The sequence below is a fragment of the Lichtheimia ornata genome (genome assembly GCF_029851405.1).
Source record: "Lichtheimia ornata isolate CBS 291.66 chromosome Unknown scaffold00001, whole genome shotgun sequence".
Lineage (NCBI taxonomy): Eukaryota > Fungi > Mucoromycota > Mucoromycetes > Mucorales > Lichtheimiaceae > Lichtheimia > Lichtheimia ornata.
Genome location: NW_026695321.1, coordinates 843,086 through 864,287, shown reverse-complemented (window position 1 = coordinate 864,287; position 21,202 = coordinate 843,086). Strand labels below are relative to the sequence as shown.

At 43.6% G+C, this 21,202-nt stretch overlaps 5 protein-coding genes across 5 annotated transcripts; 2 read left to right on the top strand and 3 right to left on the bottom strand.

Annotated features, from left to right (window-relative positions):
* Window positions 1-241: 241 nt before the first annotated feature.
* Window positions 242-2,367, bottom strand: O0I10_000316 (uncharacterized protein; the record flags this gene model as incomplete). Its single annotated transcript, XM_058480427.1, has 2 exons — window positions 242-1,509; window positions 1,587-2,367. The coding sequence occupies 2 exons, from the start codon at window positions 2,365-2,367 to the stop codon at window positions 242-244; spliced, it is 2,049 nt and encodes a 682-aa protein (XP_058348950.1).
* Window positions 2,368-4,180: 1,813 nt separating this feature from the next.
* On the bottom strand, window positions 4,181-8,635 carry O0I10_000315 (uncharacterized protein; the record flags this gene model as incomplete). Its single annotated transcript, XM_058480426.1, has 8 exons — window positions 4,181-5,781; window positions 5,843-6,485; window positions 6,556-7,013; window positions 7,079-7,406; window positions 7,473-7,806; window positions 7,870-7,985; window positions 8,043-8,209; window positions 8,272-8,635. The coding sequence occupies 8 exons, from the start codon at window positions 8,633-8,635 to the stop codon at window positions 4,181-4,183; spliced, it is 4,011 nt and encodes a 1,336-aa protein (XP_058348949.1).
* Window positions 8,636-11,071: 2,436 nt separating this feature from the next.
* O0I10_000314 (uncharacterized protein) lies at window positions 11,072-15,905 on the bottom strand (the record flags this gene model as incomplete). Its single annotated transcript, XM_058480425.1, has 14 exons — window positions 11,072-11,972; window positions 12,042-12,459; window positions 12,516-12,558; window positions 12,627-12,865; window positions 12,933-13,575; window positions 13,643-14,100; window positions 14,169-14,355; window positions 14,418-14,459; window positions 14,552-14,649; window positions 14,706-14,952; window positions 15,013-15,023; window positions 15,086-15,162; window positions 15,225-15,340; window positions 15,411-15,905. The coding sequence occupies 14 exons, from the start codon at window positions 15,903-15,905 to the stop codon at window positions 11,072-11,074; spliced, it is 3,975 nt and encodes a 1,324-aa protein (XP_058348948.1).
* Window positions 15,906-17,361: 1,456 nt separating this feature from the next.
* Window positions 17,362-18,284, top strand: O0I10_000313 (uncharacterized protein; the record flags this gene model as incomplete). Its single annotated transcript, XM_058480424.1, has 3 exons — window positions 17,362-17,399; window positions 17,448-17,516; window positions 17,588-18,284. The coding sequence occupies 3 exons, from the start codon at window positions 17,362-17,364 to the stop codon at window positions 18,282-18,284; spliced, it is 804 nt and encodes a 267-aa protein (XP_058348947.1).
* Window positions 18,285-20,173: 1,889 nt separating this feature from the next.
* On the top strand, window positions 20,174-21,170 carry O0I10_000312 (uncharacterized protein; the record flags this gene model as incomplete). The annotated part of the gene is made up of 6 exons (XM_058480423.1): window positions 20,174-20,229; window positions 20,337-20,415; window positions 20,482-20,489; window positions 20,547-20,647; window positions 20,742-20,774; window positions 20,833-21,170. The coding sequence occupies 6 exons, from the start codon at window positions 20,174-20,176 to the stop codon at window positions 21,168-21,170; spliced, it is 615 nt and encodes a 204-aa protein (XP_058348946.1).
* Between the last annotated feature and the right edge of the window lie 32 nt (window positions 21,171-21,202).

Sequence of the window (21,202 nt, the reverse complement as noted above, 5' to 3'; positions counted from 1 at the left end):
GTATGCCTGTACTAGTTTATTTACTCATCTTCGCATCTTCATCCAAAATTCTACTAATAATAACTTCTACTAATCCATGTCTCTTTTAAAAAGTCTTGCACGCATGAGGAATCGAAGGGCTGGTATATATCTATAGGCCTCATCATCATCTGTTCTTGATGGCTGAATCCACAGGGTGGTGCATGTCAATGGATAATGCAACGATGCCGTTCACTATCATTGTACTTGGGATCTTCTGGTCTTAGTCTTGATTGGATGATATTCCCAGCTGTTGCCTAACAAGATGCACCACTGCTGGTGTTACTCTGCCACAGTCGAACACCACAAGTTTTTGAAGTTGAGAACAATTGGCCAATGCGACGACGCCTTCATCTGTAATCTGACTCAGGAACCATAGCTCTAAGCATTGGAGTGTGGGTATCTTTGCAATTTCCTTGAGCGCTCTGTCGTCCACCAAGCTATCTTCACGAGCCATGAAACGGGTAAAATGAGGAAATGTTTGAAGTTCTCTCGCCAACACCAAAAGACTCCACGAGCATAATTCTGCTTCGGGTGCTGTTCTCGTCATATCCAAACTTTCCAAGGATCGCATCTTCCCTATTGCCTCCAATGCTCTTGGTGATGCGTTTTTTCCAATGCCAAGCTCCTTCAATGTTGATCGCTCGCCCAATTCGCCGTGCATACGTAAAAACCGTAACCATCCATCCATATCATCCACAATACAATCACCGAGAAAGAGCACCTGTAAATGACGTAGCTTGTAGAGAGCTTCAAAGACCTCGTAGGTGATATGACCCGATTCGAAAAAGCCCACTGTCTTTAGATTGGGAGCACTGCGAATGATGGATGCCACAATGTAGTCGCCCACATGATCGAAATAGAAACTCTCGATGGATTCCAATTTGCTGAGGATCGTATTGCCGGTGAGTAATTGGTGATTCCTTAAGTAAATGTCTTCGCCCATATGAAGAAAGAGCTTTTCAAGCGTGGTAGCCCATTGTTCAAAGCATCGTTCCAAAGGACCCAAATCCGATTCCATAATGTTGCCCACTTGCAAAAATGTCAATCCTGAACTCTTCATACTTGTATCATGTGGACTGCATTCGAGGCTGTAGAGCACGTCATTGAATGTCAAATGTTGTAGCTGAGGACGCTGTTGTCGAACGAGATCCAGCAATTCGGGAGACACACATTGATGTAGCACAAAACAAGTGAGCGCAGGGCACCTTTCAAGGATCATTTTGAGAGCATCGTATTCAATATCCTCATCATAGGGTCGTAGCTTAAGAATGCGTATCTTGCTTGGTGTCGGAAATGCTGCTGCGTCTTCATACAGGATACATTCGCCATGATATTCCAGCTCTTCAAGTTCTGTGCAACAGCTAATCACCTTGACCAACGGTAGCTCTGTTCCCCATTTCTCATCTTGAAAGCGCAGCTTCTTTAGTGATGTGTGTCCCACTCGCTTGAGTGCTGCAAGGAATAGATCAGGATCGGTTATGTCACAATCTATATACACAATCATCATCATCAATACTCATTCATCCTTCCATCTATTTTATATATCTCCATCATGACCAACATACCATTGAGGTAGAGTTCTCGCAACCTGATGAACCTTCCATTCTTGATCGTACTCATGTACAGATTTCTTTGCCGCATAGATAAAGTGTCGATGAAATGCATGGATACAATATAGGGAGCAACTTGGAGGATACGAGCATCTTGAAGCTGTTGCTGCTGCCTTGTGTATCGAGATGCCATCACTGTTCGTAATGCATTGACACGAAATGCTGTGCAACAGCATATGCGCTCCCGCCACGTCTTTGAGACATCCAAACAATCGTGTTGATCACCAGGGATTAGACCCGTATAAAATAAAGGCACCAAAAGCTGTACCACATCCAACGGCAATGTTGCAATAAAGTCGACGCGTGTTGTATCCAATAGAGCTTGTGCTTTGTTCTTTTCATCTTCCAGGCGTGCGTATCCAGGAGTGTCTGATGATGCGGATGACATTCCTTGTTCATAGACTTGGATCGCTGCTGCATATCGACCTTGCATAGCGTGTATGGCACCGGTGCGTAAAAACCCAACTGGGCTCGTAGGTGCCTTATCCATCATGAACTTGCAATCGTCCAAAGCATGTCGTATCATTGCCTTTTGAGCATAGGCTGCTGCACGCTGATCGAGCATGTCGAGCTGTTTGTCAATGAGATGCTGGAACGCAATTGTCGTCTCTTGAATGACCATGGCTGGATTCATTGTTGTACCCGGTTGTTGCTGCTGTGTTGGCTGACATTCCCTTGGGTCGTCTCCATGAGTCGAACAATTGACATTGACATTGGGGCGTTGTCTTTTGTTCATATGAAAGAGAAAGGAAGAGAGAGAGAGATAGGTTGGTCGATTGGTTGGTTGTTGAAGAAGAATAGAAAAAAAGAAAGGGAAGTTTTAAAGTACGTCCCAGTAAATCGGGATCATGCATAAATGACATACCCATGTTCTGGATTGGGCATAGCCCGAGTTACTGGTGCATCGGATCCCATCATCGTCATCATCATCATTGACGTCTGCATGTGCCACAAACATGGATTAGCACCACGCTCCTTATTATAAACCCTTCCTTCAACAAGATGCATCACATTGTTGTATTACTCTTCCACAACCACGTCAGCATGCACGAAATACGACAAACAATTACGTTCATTTGAATAATAATGCTATCCTGGCCAATGATGGTAGTACAAAATAAACATCCTATACAACTTTGTCAGGTGTTCTCAACATGGGGTCCATATGAATCATTAGTCTACACATGCTTGGCATGGAAAAGCACGCATCTTTTCAATCTTATCGGAAGGGTCCGAGATAAGGTGGTTGACTATCATAAAATCACGCCCGCCAACCTTGTAACGATTGGCCAAGTGGTGATGAGCTTGTCTCAAGTTGTGGATCTTTTGGGACTCATGTGGCGGGTGGGAAAGAGAGGTGGAGGGAAAATGGCAACAATGGTTGAGGAGTATACCACTCCCTTGTGGATGTAGGTGGTCAAGCGGCATCACGATATGAATATTACGCGGCTTGGGTGTGTACTTGATATGATGGTGAAGGTATGTGCACCGACACTGTTAATGACGTTTAAGTTGGTGACTCGATCAACATTGACACCAACGGCAATACTTCGTGCACCTTCATATTGGTATCTCCTTCGAGGTGAATTCCTTTGATTGTAGGCATTGTATATGAACGCTGAGCTTATAGCGACAACCAAGTTCGCAAATCTGTTGTCTCGTAGGATCTTGTTTTTGTGATCAACCTCTTGGCCCTCTGTATAGGAACATGACGCCCGTATAAGTTAACCCTTCTTGAAATGTCCGGGCTTTCGGGCACAATCAGCGTACTTTGTTATGTATGTACACCGCATCAAATGGACCAAGTCAATTTCAGCCTTAGATGGTAGATATTGCACACCGAGTTCAACTTGACAGATGAAGGAGTAAGCTATGTAGTATCCATATATGAATATGTGATTCATCAAGAAATATGATTAGGCTTTATCTCATTACAAGGAATAAAATACCACAATGACGACCACGACAATGAAAGCAACAGAACAATGAAGCTAAAAACATCACAAAGTTCAGCTTTAGTACCCAAGATTGCAAAGAAGAAGGCACCTTACCTTGATGATACGCACGTAAACTTGAGCCTTTGACGGTGTAAGTAATCAATGAAGCATCATAGAGGGAAGAAATGCATGGTATGCGATGGGCGACAACATTCTTGTTTATATTTGCATGGTGGGCGTGTGAGTTTTTATTGATTACAAAAGAGGAACGAGTGATGAAGATGTTCGAGATGATATTTGAGCTGATAAAATAATGGGGCGCTTTCACCAGGATAAGGTCAAGGAGCCTAGGCGTGATGATTGTACATGCGTAAAGTGGTAATTGGCATCATCAAACAATGAATCAACGTGCTATCAGGGTACCTTTTCCAGTCATTTATCATGTAAATTTATCAAAAAAGGTAGGAATATCAAATAGCTGATGGATGAATGATAAACATTGGATGATTGTATTGATTGTATATTAGTGCGTTTATGTACGAATGATGATACAAGGGGGGAATGATTGTAAAAAAGGTAAGATGTAAACAACAATAATAATAGAACAACGATCTAGTGTGCATTAAGAGATTGCTGGCGAACGAGACTAGCGTATTCACCATCGAGTTTGAGTAACTCCCAATGAGTGCCTTGCTCCACTACGCGTCCACCCTTGATCACACAGATCAAATCTGCCTCCTGGATTGTACTTAAGCGGTGAGCAATTGTCAAAGTTGTGCGACCACCTTCGCTGATAATGTTATCGATAGCTTGTTGCACCAGCTTTTCAGATTCACTATCCAATGCAGAGGTAGCTTCATCAAGCAACAACACCTTGGGCTTGCGAATCAATGCACGAGCGATAGCAATACGTTGCTTTTGGCCACCAGACAATTGAGATCCTTTGTCACCAACACGTGTATTGTATCCGTCAGGCAATTCGGAAATGAACTTGTGGATGTTGGCAGCTTTGCATGCTTCTTCGACATCTTCTTGAGTCACGTGCTTGCTCTCATCAACACCAAATCGGATGTTCTCAGCAATGGTCATATCAAACAATACAGGCTCTTGACCCACCAATGCCATGTGCGAACGAAGGTTACCCAGAGTAAAGTTCTTGATATTGTGCTCATCCAAGCGAACCGTGCCATCGATAGGATCATACCAACGTTGAAGCATACCAATAGTAGTCGATTTACCACAACCAGAAGGACCCACCAAGGCAATGGTTTGACCTGATTTGCCATCAAGGTTGAATTCACCATCAAAGATTGGAATATCGGGACGAGCAGGGTATCTGAAAGTAATGTCCTTGAATTGGATATCGCCGTGGATGTTGGAAGAAGCGGGCTCCATGCCTTCAAGGTCAGGGTCAATTTCGGATTTACGATCAAGCACTTCAAAGGCTGCAATGGCGGAATTCTTGGCTTTGGCTGCTGTTGATGTGAACACTGAAGCACGACCAATACCCTGGGCAGTGATAAGGACAGCCATCATACACACCATCATATCGGGGAATTCGATACGGCCTTGATCAATAAGGCGCACACCAGCGTAGAATGAGACGGCGTTGGTGTACATCATGACACCTTGTTGAAGAGCATAACCAATGGATGACAAATAAGCCTTCTTGATGGCAAGCTTGTGAGGATATTCCAAAGCATGGCTGAACTTTTGCTCGAAATGGGCCTGTTTGTTGAGAGCAGCAACGGTACGGACTTCCTTGATAGCTTCACCAGCAACTTCACCACTTTGCTCGTTAGCCTTTGCGGTCTTGTCCTCAAAGCCACGATGGATGGTAGATTCATAATAGGTAGCACCGCCGATAAAAGGTGACATACAAAGCACAATCAAAGTCAAGAGCCAGCTGTGCACGAATGAAATAACAAGACCAGTGATAGCGGTAGAGATGATTTGCATGATATCACCCCAACACTTGGTGACAAGTTCATTCACGTTCTTGGAGTCGATGGCAAGCTTGGAGGTCAAGGCACCCATGCTATTCTCCTCGTCGTCATAGTAACCGATTTCTTGCTTCATGTATGCACGGAAGATGTCAGCTCTCAAACGTTCAGTGTAACGTTCTCCTGCCACTTCGAAAGATATGATTTGACCACCAAAGCCAATGAACGAGGCAACACCAAGCATGACAAAGATGAAAGCATAAAGATTGGCTATAAAGCAAGTGATGATTATTAGCAACATGTAAATAAAAGAACATCCAATGTAACTTACCTCCTTGCATGGGACCAGGAGCAACTTGATCGGGAGGCAACAAAATCATGACACTGACAACGCGGGCGAAAATGAGAGAGAAACAAGGGAATACAGCACCAGCGATAGCAGCTGAGACAGTACCAGTGGCAAGAAGATGCCATTCAGGGCGCATTTGCTGAAGAATCTTGCCGATGGGTGCCTTTTGCTTCTTGCGTTGCTTACGTTCCTCCTTTTGCTTGCGTAACTTGAGTTCAAATGCATCAACGGATGAAACGGTGCTCATGCGAACAAGATGATCAGACTTGTTGTCCTTTTCAGCAGCTGCCAATTCTTCAATTCTTTGCTGTTGCTTGAGAAGTTCCTCGGTTTCCTTTTTCATCATGGCTTCTTCATCGATATCTTCATCGTCGTCAGTGCCGCCCACTTGCTTGGTAGCGATTTGCTGCTTCTTAACGAGTTCAGAGTACACACCACCAAGCGCCAAAAGTTCATCATGTGTTCCTTGCTCAACGAGATCGCCCTTGTCCATGACAACGATCAAATCTGCATTTCTGATGGTACTCAAGCGGTGAGCGATGACGATGGTTGTTCGGTCGGCAGCAGCGGCATCGAGGGCACGTTGAACAAGACGTTCAGATTGAGTATCCAAAGCGGAAGTAGCCTGAAACAAAAGAAAGGAGCGGTGAGTGAAATTGACCCTCTATTGCATAAATTGCGCTCATTGTGTTTACCTCATCCAATAACAAGATGGTGGGGTTCTTTAGAATGGCACGAGCAATAGCAATACGTTGTTTTTGTCCACCAGAAAGCATACCGCCATGTTCGCCCACCATTGTATCGTAAGCCATGGGCAATTGCGAGATGAAAGTGTGGCAGTTGGCCTTCTTACAGGCTTCAATAATTTCTTCACGAGGTACATCTTCACGATCCACACCCATAAGAAGGTTCTGGCGGATGGTCATGTTGAATAAAACGGGCTCTTGGCTAACGACACCAATTTGCTTTCGCAACCATTGTACATTGAGGTCCTTGAGATCATGGCCATCAAGAGTAACTTGACCAACAAGGGGATCATAGAAACGTTGGATCAATTGAACACTGGTGGATTTGCCGGAACCAGAAGGACCCACAAAGGCAACCGTCATACCAGGCTTGATCTTGATATTGAGATTCTTGAGAATAGTTACATCTGTAAAATGATATTTAGAATAAACGTCATATGTAAAAGAAGAAGGAAGAGAGATGATGTCTTACCAGGACGAGTGGGGTATTTGAATTGGACATTCTTGAATTCGATCTCACCGGTAACCTTTTCAGGTTTGATGCCGCCTTCGTTGTCAATGTCAATTTCAGGAACGCGATCAATAGTGGAGTAGATCTTGTATGCAGCACCACATGCGGTGGAAACGGCTGACAAGTTGGGAGGAAGTTGCATCAAGGACATGGCACCAATCACTTCAGCGAAAAAGACCACAAGCACAAGATCACCGGTCATCATGCTTTCAGAGACAAGCTTGCCACCATACCAGAAAGCAAGACCATAGGTTGCAAAGAGGACAAACAAGAAAACGGCAAAACCAACCTATTATGGTAAACACCATTGTCAGCATGATTTCATTGTTACGAGTTGCATAAAAGGAGTACTTACACCCAAGGCAAGACCACGTTGTACACCCGTTTTGCGTGCATCCACCAATTTTTCAGCATACATCTTGTCAAAGCGTTCTTGCAATGAGAACGAGTACACTGTACGGATGCCACTAAAGACTTGTTCGGCAATGGTACCAGCACCAGCATATGAATCTTGCACACGCAAAGTGAACTTGGTAATGAAATAACCGATAGCACCACCGACAGCTGCAAGTACAGGCATGGTAGCTAAAATGACAACAGCCAACCGCCAACCTTTGACAAAAGCGACGATAAAGCCGGTGATAAATGCACCGATAGATTGCAAAAAGATGCCGAATTTTTCAGAGATGCTATTATAATAAAAAGAGGACATGAGAACCAAGATCCATTGAAAAAGGGAGGGATTAACTTACCCATCTTGAATAAGTTGAGTATCAGCAGCAAGGCGAGTGGTGAGTGAACCTTCTTCGGCCTTGTCGAACCAACCCATATCTTGTCGTAGGATGGAATGCACATAGAGCTCACGAATCTATGATAGAAATGGGTTAGCAAATACCGATTTGAAAGATTTAGATCGTCAACTTACACGACGAGCTTGGCTTTCACCGGTCATAATAAGAGTCGATTGGGCGATATAGGCAGCTAATAATGTAGCCGTACCCATGTACACAAAAACGAGAATTAAGTCGTACGTGGCATCGGTGAATGAAGCACCAGGCACTGAGAGAGCATCTTGAAAATTTCCAAGGAAATCTGCAGGAATGTTCATATAAGTCACCTGTCATCATGATCATTATCCTTTGTATTAAAAGTACCTCCAAAAATGATAATGACAACGGGTTGCATGGCACCAACACCAACAGAAAGAATCATGCTGATGAGGATACCAATCATTTCGAGTGGTGTAGCGAATCGGAAGAGCTTGTAAATAGGCACCGATGGCTCTTTCTTCTTTTTCTTTTTCTTCTTGTCATCGCCATCTTCTTCGTCTTTATCGTTTTTGCTTTCTTTTTCGGATTGTTGAATAGGTGCGTGTTCTTCTGCAATTGACATGGAATGTTTTTCGTCGATGGTTGAATGCTTATCATGGCTGGCAATAGATAGATCCGATTCCTTTACTTGGATTTCTTGTTGCACAGTCGACGATGACTGTATTGACGCTGCTTTTGACCCTGCCATGGTAGAGTCAATATGCTGTTAACGTGATGGATCCGAAAAGTGGATGAATAAAGGGTATTATTGTGCAATGAACGGACGTGGTAACAGGATCAAATCAAGGCCTCTTTATATATACGATGCGCGCAGTAACTTGTTTCCCGGATGTGTACAGCGGCGCGCCGACAACCGATCCAATCATGATATTATCATCCAAGACAACCACGTTTATTGTTGCTCCGATACACAAGCAGATTTCGGCGCACTGCCCGTATGCTCGCATAAGTTCCATATTCGAGTTCCTGGAAAGTTACACGAGATCAGATTTTGAGTCAGTTGTATGGAAACCTTCCCCGTGCACCCCCGTATAGTATCCTAGTTACCCCTTGATCTAGCATGCCAAGCTCAAGAAAACTTGACTGCAATGACCCTGGTACACCCACTGAAGCTGACTTTAACATAATCTTGGCGTAAGAATCGATGCACGGATCAACCATTGGCAACGCGTCAGCATACAAAACAAAAAGATCATCAAAGCCGATCCATGTGCATACAATGGATCTAGTCATGATGCATTGCCCATCCATGTATCATGTAATCAGAAACCTTGATACCAAAAAGGCGTTGTTGTTTTATTACGTGGAGTAGCAGGGTGTGATTTTTACATAGCGTGGCACCGATAAAAGGAAGGTTGACCACAACAATCAGACACGGATAGTGGCGGAATGGATGCGTCAATTTTTCGATTACTATGAGTCTACAGTGGTACCCGATATTCTTTATGCTTCGTGAGTGAACAAAAACAAGCAAGATACTTGGAATCAGCTGCGATTTGTGTCACCACAATTATGGTATGTACACGTACTGGATTGCTGCCACCACATCCATCACCACCCAAGGTTTCTCACAATAACGCCCACACACATCATGGTGACGGGTTGTTGATACGCATGTCTCGGATGGGATCCATTCGGTTTGATCACATGCCCGTTATCGTCATTCATCACACACACATGGTGGCTGCAGCTCACATGCTTTTTTTCAGTCGGCTTTCTTGATCCTCTTTAAAGGATCCCATTTCCTTTTCTTCCACACTTTTGGTGAATAAATCGGGCCGCCTGCGGAATTTAAGGATTGGGCGAATGATAAAAGACATTTGTTGTAGCCCGTTCTTGGTTTTTGTCCCGCTTCCGGGGATGCTACACTCTTAACACCGCGCTCCTTCTCACAATGAAGCACTCTCTCTCATCCACAAACCCCCATCACATACGAAACCAAAAGTTGCTCAAAACAAAACCATTCCTTACACATGTACAACGCATGCCCTTTTCTACCCATGTAAAAAATTTCCAAGTCCTCTTCTATACAACATGGCTTAAAGGAGACTAGCCGGACCTTTATTATACATGTATCGTTTCCAGGGTGTGCTCATTGTGCAGCTACCATAATACTACATCACCACGCCGCAGCAAAGAAGTGTATTACAATCCAAGACAAGAAAGGGTATAGCCACTAGCATGGATGTTCACATGCCTATGTGACGCCACTAAATGCTACACAGCCATGTTACACGAACATTGTCGCCTCCTTGCACATCACCCTGCTGTCAAATTGTCGATCAGATCACACCTATTTGATATTGGACCAGCCGTTGGTTATAGGATACATGCAACGTTATTGAATGAGATCAACATGCATGCCGAATAAAGCTTCTTACTCAAGCATGTCATAAGATCCCTCCATGGATGTGTATTAAACTTTGAGTGCTCGCCATAAATGCATTCCTTTTATTTTGCTTTTGAATTTGCCACCCACATAAAGAGTGGGATAGTAAAAGAAGTGTACTTTTGATCATCGTTGTGAAGGTGTCCTCCCTACCTGCTCAATATAGGACAACGTTATGATGGTAATAATAACCTATACACCTGTTGCTAGGATACCCCTGGTGGGGAGCCTGTTGCTTGGATACCGGCCATGCTATGTAGGTAGGTAGGTTGCAATGAGACACGCTATTTTCGAGAAGATAGTTTAAACAAGGGCTGAGAGCATCACGTTGTGTATGTCGTATGCTGTCATTTAACATCGTCACTGTCTCATCATGGCATGTGATGTATTATGCATCTTCCTCTTCGCAGTTACACAGATAATGCACGAAGCTGTCAAAACTTGTTATCCGAGTTACTCAATCTGGTTGCGTCGATCCGACATGGTCAGTGCTTGATTTTCTGGAAAGCAAACGGTTATACAAGATATGCTTCATTGCTGTCAAAATCATGATTGAAAATGAAATTTGCGCACGGACTACCTTATAAACAGCTGTTGTGTATTGGCACACAAGCGATCATTTTGGGAAGATGCACAATGCTTTCGGCATAAATGTTTAAAGTTTATTGAATACAGCTTAGGAAAACAAATCAAATACAAGTGTATAGATAAAAAGTGTCTTTGCATATATAAAGTCTAGTGTGCATTGAGAGATTGCTGGCGGACGAGACTTGCGTATTCACCATCGAGTTTGAGCAATTCCCAATGAGTGCCTTGTTCAACGACGCGTCCACCCTTGACCACACAGATCAAATCAGCTGTTTGTATAGTACTTAGTCTATGAGCGATCGTGATAGTTGTGCGACCACCTTCGCTGATAATGTTATCGATAGCTTGTTGCACCAGCTTTTCGGATTCACTATCCAATGCAGAGGTAGCTTCATCAAGCAACAACACCTTGGGTTTGCGAATCAACGCACGAGCGATAGCAATACGTTGCTTTTGGCCACCAGACAATTGAGATCCTTTGTCACCAACTCTTGTGTCATAACCATCGGGCAATTCGGAAATGAACTTGTGGATGTTGGCAGCCTTGCATGCAGCTTCGACTTCTTCTTGAGTCACGTGCTTGTTCTCATCAACACCAAATCGGATGTTTTCACCAATGGTCATATCAAACAATACGGGCTCTTGACCAACCAATGCCATGTGTGAACGTAGGTTACCCAAAGTAAAGTTCTTGATATTGTGCTCATCCAAGCGAACCGTGCCATCAATAGGATCGTACCAGCGCTGAAGCATACCAATAGTGGTCGATTTGCCACAACCAGAAGGACCCACCAAGGCAATGGTTTGACCTGATTTGCCATCAAGGTTGAATTCACCATCAAAGATTGGAATATCAGGGCGAGCGGGGTATCTGAATGTGATGTCCTTGAATGAGATGTCACCGTGGATATTGGAGGAAGCGGGTTCCATGCCTTCAAGGTCAGGGTCAATGTGTGGTGTACGTTCAAGTACTTCAAAGGCTGCGATAGCTGAGTTCTTGGCCTTGGCATAAGTTGATGTGAAAACACTTCCATGACCCAATCCTTGGCTATTGTAGAACAAAATGCCTGTTGTTAGAAAAGATGGAGATAGGATTGTGTCAGGCACTACTACTTACGCAGTAATCAAAACAGCCATCATGACAACCATGAGTTCTTCAAAGCCAATGCGTCCTTGATCAATGAAATTGGCACCAGCATAAAACGCCACGGCGTTGCTATACATCATAATGCCTTGTTGCATAGCAAACCCGATAGATGACAAGTAGGCCTTTCGTCTGGCAAGGCGATGGGGACGTTCAAGAGCACGACTGAATTTGGCTTCGAAATGAGCTTGCTTGTTCAATGCGGCAACAGTGCGGATCTCCTTGATAGCTTCACCAGCAACCTCACCACTCTGTTCATTGGCTTTGGCGGTTTCATCTTCAAATCCACGGTGGATCTTTCCTTCAAAGTAGCTTGCAAATGCAATAAATGGCGAGATTGTCAATACGCATCCTGTGAGCACTGCGCTGTAAACAAAAGCAATCACGAGACCTAAATGATGCATTAATGGTGGTTGATTCATGCATAATGTTAAGGTTGTAACATACCAGTAATGGCAGTGGAGCAGATTTGAGCAACATCACCCCATACCTGCAAGGATTAAAATTGTGGTTAGTACCATGGATGCATACACACAAAAGGGCAGGTGAGCAACTTACTTTGGTGACCATTTCGTTGACATTCTTGGAATCGATAGCGAGTTTTGATGTGAGTGCACCCATACTGTTATCTTCATCGTCGAAAAAGCCAATTTCTTGTTTACAATAAGCTCGGAAGATATCAGCTCTCAAACGCTCCGTGTATCGTTCACCAGCGACCTCGAAGCTTGCAATTTGAGTTGAGAAACCAAGGATAGAAGCCAATCCAAACATGACAAAGACGAAGGCATACAAGTTTGCTATAAGAAAATTGAATATTAGATCATCATCAAGTGTAAATCTTCGTGTTTGAATAACAATGCTTACCTCCTTCTAATGGCCCAGGTGCAATTTGATCAGGTGGGCTCATGACCAATACTGCCACAACCTTTGCAAAGATGAGCGAGAAGCAGGGGAAGATGGCACCAGCGATAGCAGCACCAGCGATGCCAGCAGCAATGAGTGGCCATTCAGGGCGCATTTGTCGAATGATTTTGCCGATGGGTGCCTTTTGCTTCATGCGCAATTTACGTTCTTGTTTCTCCTTACGAAGCTTAAGCTCAAAGGCATCAATGGATGAAACGGTGCTCATGCGTACAAGATGATCCGATTTGTTGTCCTTTTCAGCAGCTGCCAATTCTTCAATCTTCTTTTGTTGCTTGAGAAGTTCTTCAGTCTCCTTTTGCATCATGGCCTCTTCATCGCTGTCTTCGTCTTCATCAGTGCCACCCACTTGCTTGGTAGCGATTTGCTGCTTCTTGACGAGTTCAGAGTAAACACCACCAAGCGCCAAGAGTTCATCATGAGTTCCTTGCTCAACGAGATCGCCCTTGTCCATGACAACGATCAAATCTGCATTTCTGATGGTACTCAAACGATGAGCGATGACGATGGTCGTTCGATCAGCAGCAGCGACATCGAGAGCACGTTGAACAAGACGTTCAGATTGGGTATCCAAAGCGGAAGTAGCCTATACAAAGACAACATTTGATAAGTATACATGATGATATGCAATGAAATTTGAATGTGTATCTTACCTCATCCAATAACAAGATGCTAGGATTCTTTAGAATAGCACGAGCAATGGCAACACGCTGCTTTTGGCCTCCAGAAAGCATACCTCCGTGTTCGCCTACGAGGGTATCATAACCGTCCGAGAGCTGCGAGATGAAAGTGTGGCAGTTGGCTTTCTTGCAGGCTTCAATAATCTCTTCACGAGGGACATCTTCACGATCCACGCCCATAAGAAGGTTCTGGCGGATGGTCATATTGAATAAAACAGGTTCTTGGCTGACGACACCAATCTGTTGTCGGAGCCATTTGACATTGAGGTTCTTGAGATCATGGCCATCAAGCGTAACTTGACCAGCGAGGGGGTCATAGAAACGCTGAATCAATTGGACACTGGTGGATTTGCCGGAACCAGAAGGACCCACGAAGGCTACTGTCATGCCAGGCTTGATCTTGAGGGTGAGATCCTTGAGAATGGTAACATCTTTTCAAAGTGGCATGTGAGTTAATGGTGTATGCTCATGCTGTGTAACAAAGGTGTTTCGAACATACCAGGTCGCGTAGGATACTTGAATTGGACATTCTTGAATTCAATTTCACCCACAACGGTGGCCGGTTTGATACCGCCTTCATTGTCGACATCGATGGGAGGAATGCGGTCGATGGTGGAGAAGATCTTGTATGCAGCGCCACATGCAGTGGAAACAGCCGAAATGTTGGTAGGCAATTGCATGAGCGCCTGTTGTACATGAGCATGGTGAGTCGATCGAATGCTGTAACGTCTCGTGTCAAGATACTCACCATAGCACCAATGATCATTGAGAAGAATGACATCAAGACTTGCTGTAGACATTGGAAGGATGTGAAAGGAGGAAGAAAGAAACAAAGAAATCAATTCACATGCGGATTTGAAAGGGAGGAAGGTGTCAACCTACCGTGCCAGTCATCTTGCCTTCGGAAACGAGCTTGCCACCATACCAAAAGGATAAGCCATAGGTACAGAAAAGGACAAACAAAAAGAAGCCAAACAATACTAAGATGATGGATGAGACAACAGGAAAAGAGATGCGAATGATGAATGACACTTACATCCAAGGGATACACCACGTTTGACACCTGTTTTACGTGCATTGACAAGTTGTTTGGCATAGAGGGCGGCAAACCGTTCTTGCAAAGAGAATGAATACACGGTACGAATACCATACAACACTTGCTCGGCTGTAGCACCAGCTAACGCATACGAGTTTTGTGCTTCAAGGGTAAACTTGGAAATCAACCATCCGATGAGACCTCCAGTGCCACCCAAGATGGGCAACAGGGCAAGAATGATCACCGCCTAGGAAGGGAATGAGACGTAAGACATCATGTTTTTGCTAATGTGTGTTAGTATACATACGAGATTCCATCCTATTAAAAAGAATGTGTTAGTCCATATCATCAAGTTGTAATAATTGCTTCTTGCTGCTAACCTTTTACAAAAGCAATAATAAAGCCGGCAATAAAAGCTGCAATGGCAGTCAATAGTAGACCAAATTTTTCAGAGATGCTGTAAGATAGGAGATAGGATTAGAGGGAATACATCTAAGAGGGATTGCACGAAAAACTTACCCATCTTGAATGAGTTGTGTATCGGCAGCGAGACGAGTGGTGAGTGAACCTTCTTCAGCTTTGTCAAACCAGCCCATATCTTGGCGACAAATGCTATGAACATAAAGCTCACGAATCTAGGTATGTAACAAAAAAAAGTATAAGACTCAAAGATTCATACGTAGTTAGGATGACTTTTTTTCTTACCCGTCGAGTTTGGTTTTCTCCTGTCATGATCCAAAAGGACTGGGCAATGTATGCAGCAACAAGGGTGGCAGTTCCAAAGTACACAAAAATGAGAACGACATCGTGGGTGGCGCTCACCAAACTTTCACCAGCTTGAATAGCTTCAGTGAGCGTATCGATGAATTGACCAAAGATAACAATGATTGTTGGTTGTAAGGCACCAATACCAAGCGAGCAAATAGAGGCAATGAAGATCATCAACAAGTCGAGTTTGGTAGCAAATCTAAATAGTTTATAAATGGGAACAGATGGCTCCTTTTTCTTCTTCTTTTTCTTGTCGTCCGATTCATCCTTAGCAGTAGTAGTAGAGGGCTGGTGGATAGGAGACGTTTCTTGTATGGAATGTTTCTCATCGATTACACCTTGAAGCGATAGCTCAGATTTCTCTCTGATGGTCACTTCTTGGATTGTCGATGTCGAATGTGACGACCCTGTAGAGGCCGCCCGATGAGACATGTTGTTGAACGAGTTTAAAGTGTTTTGCAAATGGGAATCAAAATGATTGTGTACGTGCTCCTTTATATACCATCGGCTTCGTGACCAAAAACAACCATTAGGACCGTACACAGCGTAAATGGGATCATATACGGTCCGAGTAACCGAAGGAAAGTGGCACACGGTTATTTCCATCATCATCACGTTGGATGTTGTTGTGCTTTTTCATCTTTCGGCGCATTGGCCGCTGCACTAATACAACACACGCATCTTAAGACTCAATAGCATCTACATATTGTATGTATGAGATGCATCATGTAAAAAAGTGCATTCGATATCATAGTGTAATCAAACATAAGAAAATTGCTGTCTAAGGACAACTTCTTGATCCATAAGCTTAGAGGCAGATTGCCGAGATGGTTTTGATTGGAGGACAACTCACGGGCCGAAAATCGTCTGCATTAACTGCTGGCCGTTCTCCCGTGCAATTACCATTGGCCAATGTTGGGCACTTGAAAACTCAGCGTCGAAAAACCAGAATCTCGTGTGTGGATGTTAACAGCATTGGCTTTTTGCTGGCAAGTATACATCCCATTGCTTTGGTAAAAAAAAGCTTAGCTTTGACAAAAGCATACCTGAAACCATATCAATGATGCAAGTTGTATGTATACATTCCTGCACCAATGTTCGGCTTTGCATGTTCTAATGCATGCACCATCACCACCATCAACACCGACACCAATTACAAGCATACTACACATCATTGGTGATAGTATACTGCAAGGTTGCTATGGCTGATTTGGATAAACCTACAAGCGAGCGGATCAGGCGCCGAGTGCTGGATTTTGTTCGTGTGATTTACTCAACGTGCTTGATCCCCGGTATTCTGTTTTTATCTTTTTGTGCCATACGTATCATAACACACGTGCTTGTAGCCAAACATCTCGGTGGCCGATATACCGGACAACGGGATCTACGTAGTAGGATGCGCGCAATTTCCATTTCCATCCACTGCTATCCAACCAGCGTCTCACGAAGGTGAATGCTGCCAAGCATCCTTGCCCCTTTCTTTACCAAGAAGTCAAAAGCGCATGCAAAGGAGTATTACCATCATCATGTTAATAGGCTCAAGACCACCTAAACCATTGATCTGGGTTATAAGGATAAAGGCTGTGCGTGGTATCTTGTACGTTACTATTATAAGCCCATTGCCGCCGATTCGTTGAAATTTGAAAGCGTGTGCTCACGTAAATATGGTTAAACATTTAAGACACATATGCAAGGTAAAAGCTTCATATCCATTTTGCCCGCCATTTCATCATGGATCGGCTGTTATCTCTTAAATCGTTGTGATGAAACACGTAAATCAGGTGCTCTCTCTTGCTAGTAACACGGTAATTTGGAGCCAACTGAATATAGTCATAGGGGTTTCCAACATTGAGTCGGCCTATAGATTAGGTTTTGGTGTGCACCTTTGATGCGCCATGAAGAAGCAAATGGCAAATTGGATATCATGTGACTTTAGCAAGTTGAGATAGAGGCCTTGTTGATCCAAAACCATAGACAGCCTTTTCTTTCGCTCTTTCGGTACACAACCACCCTTCTTACCTTACGGATTTTTTCAGCATCAAAGTGAGTTGAAGCCCCTGTTTACGAAATTTATCATACACGGGCTTACCAAAGTGCTATCAGTAAATGCTTAGCTATCATACGATGATACTACACATGCCTTCTGAAGTATTGCTTCATGTGTGTGATTATCTTGGGATGGATAGCATCGCACGATTGGCAGCAGCATCTAGATCTCTTCGAGAGGTGGTGTCAAAATATGACGTGTTTAGCTCGTCTCGTATTGACAGCAAGGATACCAAGATCAACGATGATACATTGAGACATGGTGTTTTGGCTCATGTAGCTTCCAATGCTTCTTTTGTCGATGTTTCCAATTCGAACGTCACGCACGTGGGTGTGTACCATATTATGATAAAATACACGCTGGTACGGTGTATTCGTATTACAGGATCACCTGTGAATGAGACTGAGCTTGCTCGCAAATTGATTATCTATTGCAGAAAACATCCCCTTAAGAGGCCGTTGACCCTTGAGCTTGGACGACCCAAAAAGCCTCTCAGTGATAATTTCGTCAAAACCCTCAAGAAAGCGTACCCAGCCCTCACTTTGAAACGATGGTTTTGCCCTTCTCGTCTTCTTGATATCGCCAAATTCCACCGATCAAGCATAAACGATCCCGACAACATGCCATGTCACGAATGCTTTGAGATAACACCAAGAGCAAAGTGTGATGCATGCAGCATGACAACTTGTCCTCGATGCATGAACGATATCTATTGCATTGGATGTAGCAACCATAAACATGGATCAAATCTCTCTTTCAATTAGCATCCCACAACGCTGGATTTGGACATGATCGGTATTTGGATCGCTCAATTTGCCGATATAAGCACGCATTCAGCAAGCTGATAGTGACAACGTCGTATTTAGTGGCGAAGTAGAGTTTTCTTCTTGTATCAGGTGCTTGTATACCCAAGGATCACTATATACAATAAACGCTGCAGAAGCATAGCGGCTTTGTTAGACTAAGGAAACGAACCTTGTGAATCGATTGCCATGCATCACATTACGTTGCTATGGCTTCATCCTATGGCCATTGTTTAAGGGTAGTTTGTATCTCGACAACTATCATCGAATTGGCCAGGGATGAAAAATTGATCATCAGCATTAACCGGTTGCGGTTAATTTGAGAGGGTTAAGGGCTATGTGTATACAAAAGTCAGCTCTATAGAAAGCTATATCATCTACAATGGCATGATTCCTGCATCTGTCACTCTAGGATACATTACCTTTTCCTGCCGTTAGCCTCTTATCAAGATCTTTTTTACCGCACAGCATAGACAATGTTCTTACTATTGAGTCTAATGTTGTGTGTGTCGAGGAGAGCCCAAAAAAAGGGGTATTACCATGAAAATGGAAATCATGAATCTGCATAATGCTTCATCACCTTCCCAAGAAATCGAAACTAAACTTGGCTAAGATTACGGCGACTAGCAGAAGGTTTAGAACTATATGTGGGTGTTGGGCTTGGCCGACATGAGTAATACGGAGATGACGATCTCAGCACCACCACCACCACCCAAACAAGCATTTAATTTTACTACAATAATGGTAAGCGACTATCGATAGAATCGATATGAGCCTATTTGGCATTGGTAATATGGTGCGAAGATTACTGTGATATGTATATCTCTCTCATTGTATGAACCCAAGGTTGCCACCACCACCACCACCATCACTTGTGTTTCCAATGTAAGACAACAAATGCATGTGCACGGAGGCACAAGCCGAGCCGTAGGGTGGGCACAGATGTTGCCCTAACTTTACCAGGCATGTTGTGTATCACCTCTATGCGTACTACGTATTGTTTTTTCTTGGAGTAAAGCGTGTATACTAGGATGTTGTAGTGTGATAAAGCAAAGAAAGGAGAAGGCATGGCCATTGCGCCGGTTACACTGCATACTTCGCTCTCGCCCCTTTGGGAACCTTAATTTTTTCTTTTCAATGGCAAGATACTACCACTCATTATCATGTTTGGAATGGTTGGATGGGCGGGGTGCATCTTTTATGACATGCTTACATAGCAACCACTTGCGTTCAAGATATACCAATGATACCGCTCTCTCTCTCTCTCCGATGGTTGATCTGCAAGTATTAGTTCATTTCCCCGCATCGTGCGTTATGTGTTACAAGATGCGTGCTAGATGAGACACACACGACACACATGGGTATTGTGGTCGAGCTAAGTGATGAGATAACGAAAATAAAGGGGTGGGGACATGTTTGGAATATCAACAAGGGGAAACAAGAAGGGGGGGAAACGATTTGATCAATTTTATTGACAGTATCCGTCATTGATTTATCCATGGTAATGGCATGATTGATCAACATTGTTGTAGTAGATGAGGTCTATCATTGTAAGCTATGATGGGGTTTACTCCTTTCAAGTGACAAAGCACATGTTTGATGTACATGACAGCTATTGGAATGGGATAAAGAGTGAGTGTCAAATGCAGATCGATGAATGGGAACAAAAGTGATGCAGCCAAGGAGGTCTCTCTTTTCCTTGTTGCATCGGTTTTGGTCTTGTGTTACCATATTGTCACTTTCTTTGTTCACTTTTTACTTTTAAAACCTCTCTCTCGCCTTTGTTTCTACGCAACCTTCTCTTTTCCCTCATTGCCGCATCCCTTTTATATTCTTTGTCTTAATTCAACATGATTGCTAACAGAAAACGTTCTAATGAGGACGGCATGTCACCTTCGTTGACCAGGTACGACAAACTACACACGCACACATACGCACACACGGCCGTACTTGTCAAACTCTTTCTTACACACGCACACACACACACACCTTTCTTTGTTTCCCATATGCTAGCGTATCGTATAACCAAGGACACAAATCCCGTCGACGAAACATTGACAATGATGCTATGTATGAGAATACAACTACACAGGTGAGTCTACAATTCCCTTGTTTGGTATATTCTTTTCTTCATTGCTGATATACCAGTTATTCTCAGATTGACAGGTATAAGTCGCGCATGATATCAATACAATCCACAAAGGCTCACCACAGTATCAGAAGCCCACCTATGAATGATGGAGAATCAAAGATGGCTGAAGTAACGAAGCACTGTCATTCTTGTCACACCACTGAGACACCCGAATGGCGTAAAGGTCCCATGGGTAAGAGGAACAAGCTCTACTAGTCAAGTCTTGGCTTGGCTGAAATACATAATTCAGATCATTTGAGTAACATAACAATGTTTTGTTTTTCAAGGTCCTCGCACTCTTTGCAATGCATGCGGATTAAGTAGGTTTTATCCTATTCCTTCGACGTTGATATGAATGCTTATCACATTGTTTATTAGTTTGGGCCAAATTATCGCGCAATCAACGTGATGAACGACCAAGCAAGAATCGTAGACCTTCAACACGATCCCCGCGTTCCGGAACTTGCTCACCGAAACAGCGCGGTAAAACTGTAGACCAGGCAACGTTATCTCCATCCACACCTCCCTCCTCATCTTCTTCCTCCCCAGTACCTGTGCCATCCTCACGAGAACCATCTCCTGTTGATGTTCCTGCTCCTCCTCTTCCTCCCTCTTCTTCTTCTACTACTACTACTAGTACCACGACACCAGACCACTCTGATACCACACATCATCATGCTGTAAACAAATGTGCATTATCGTTCTTATTGAGTTGAATATATGGAAAACTTGCAAAACGGAATGATGG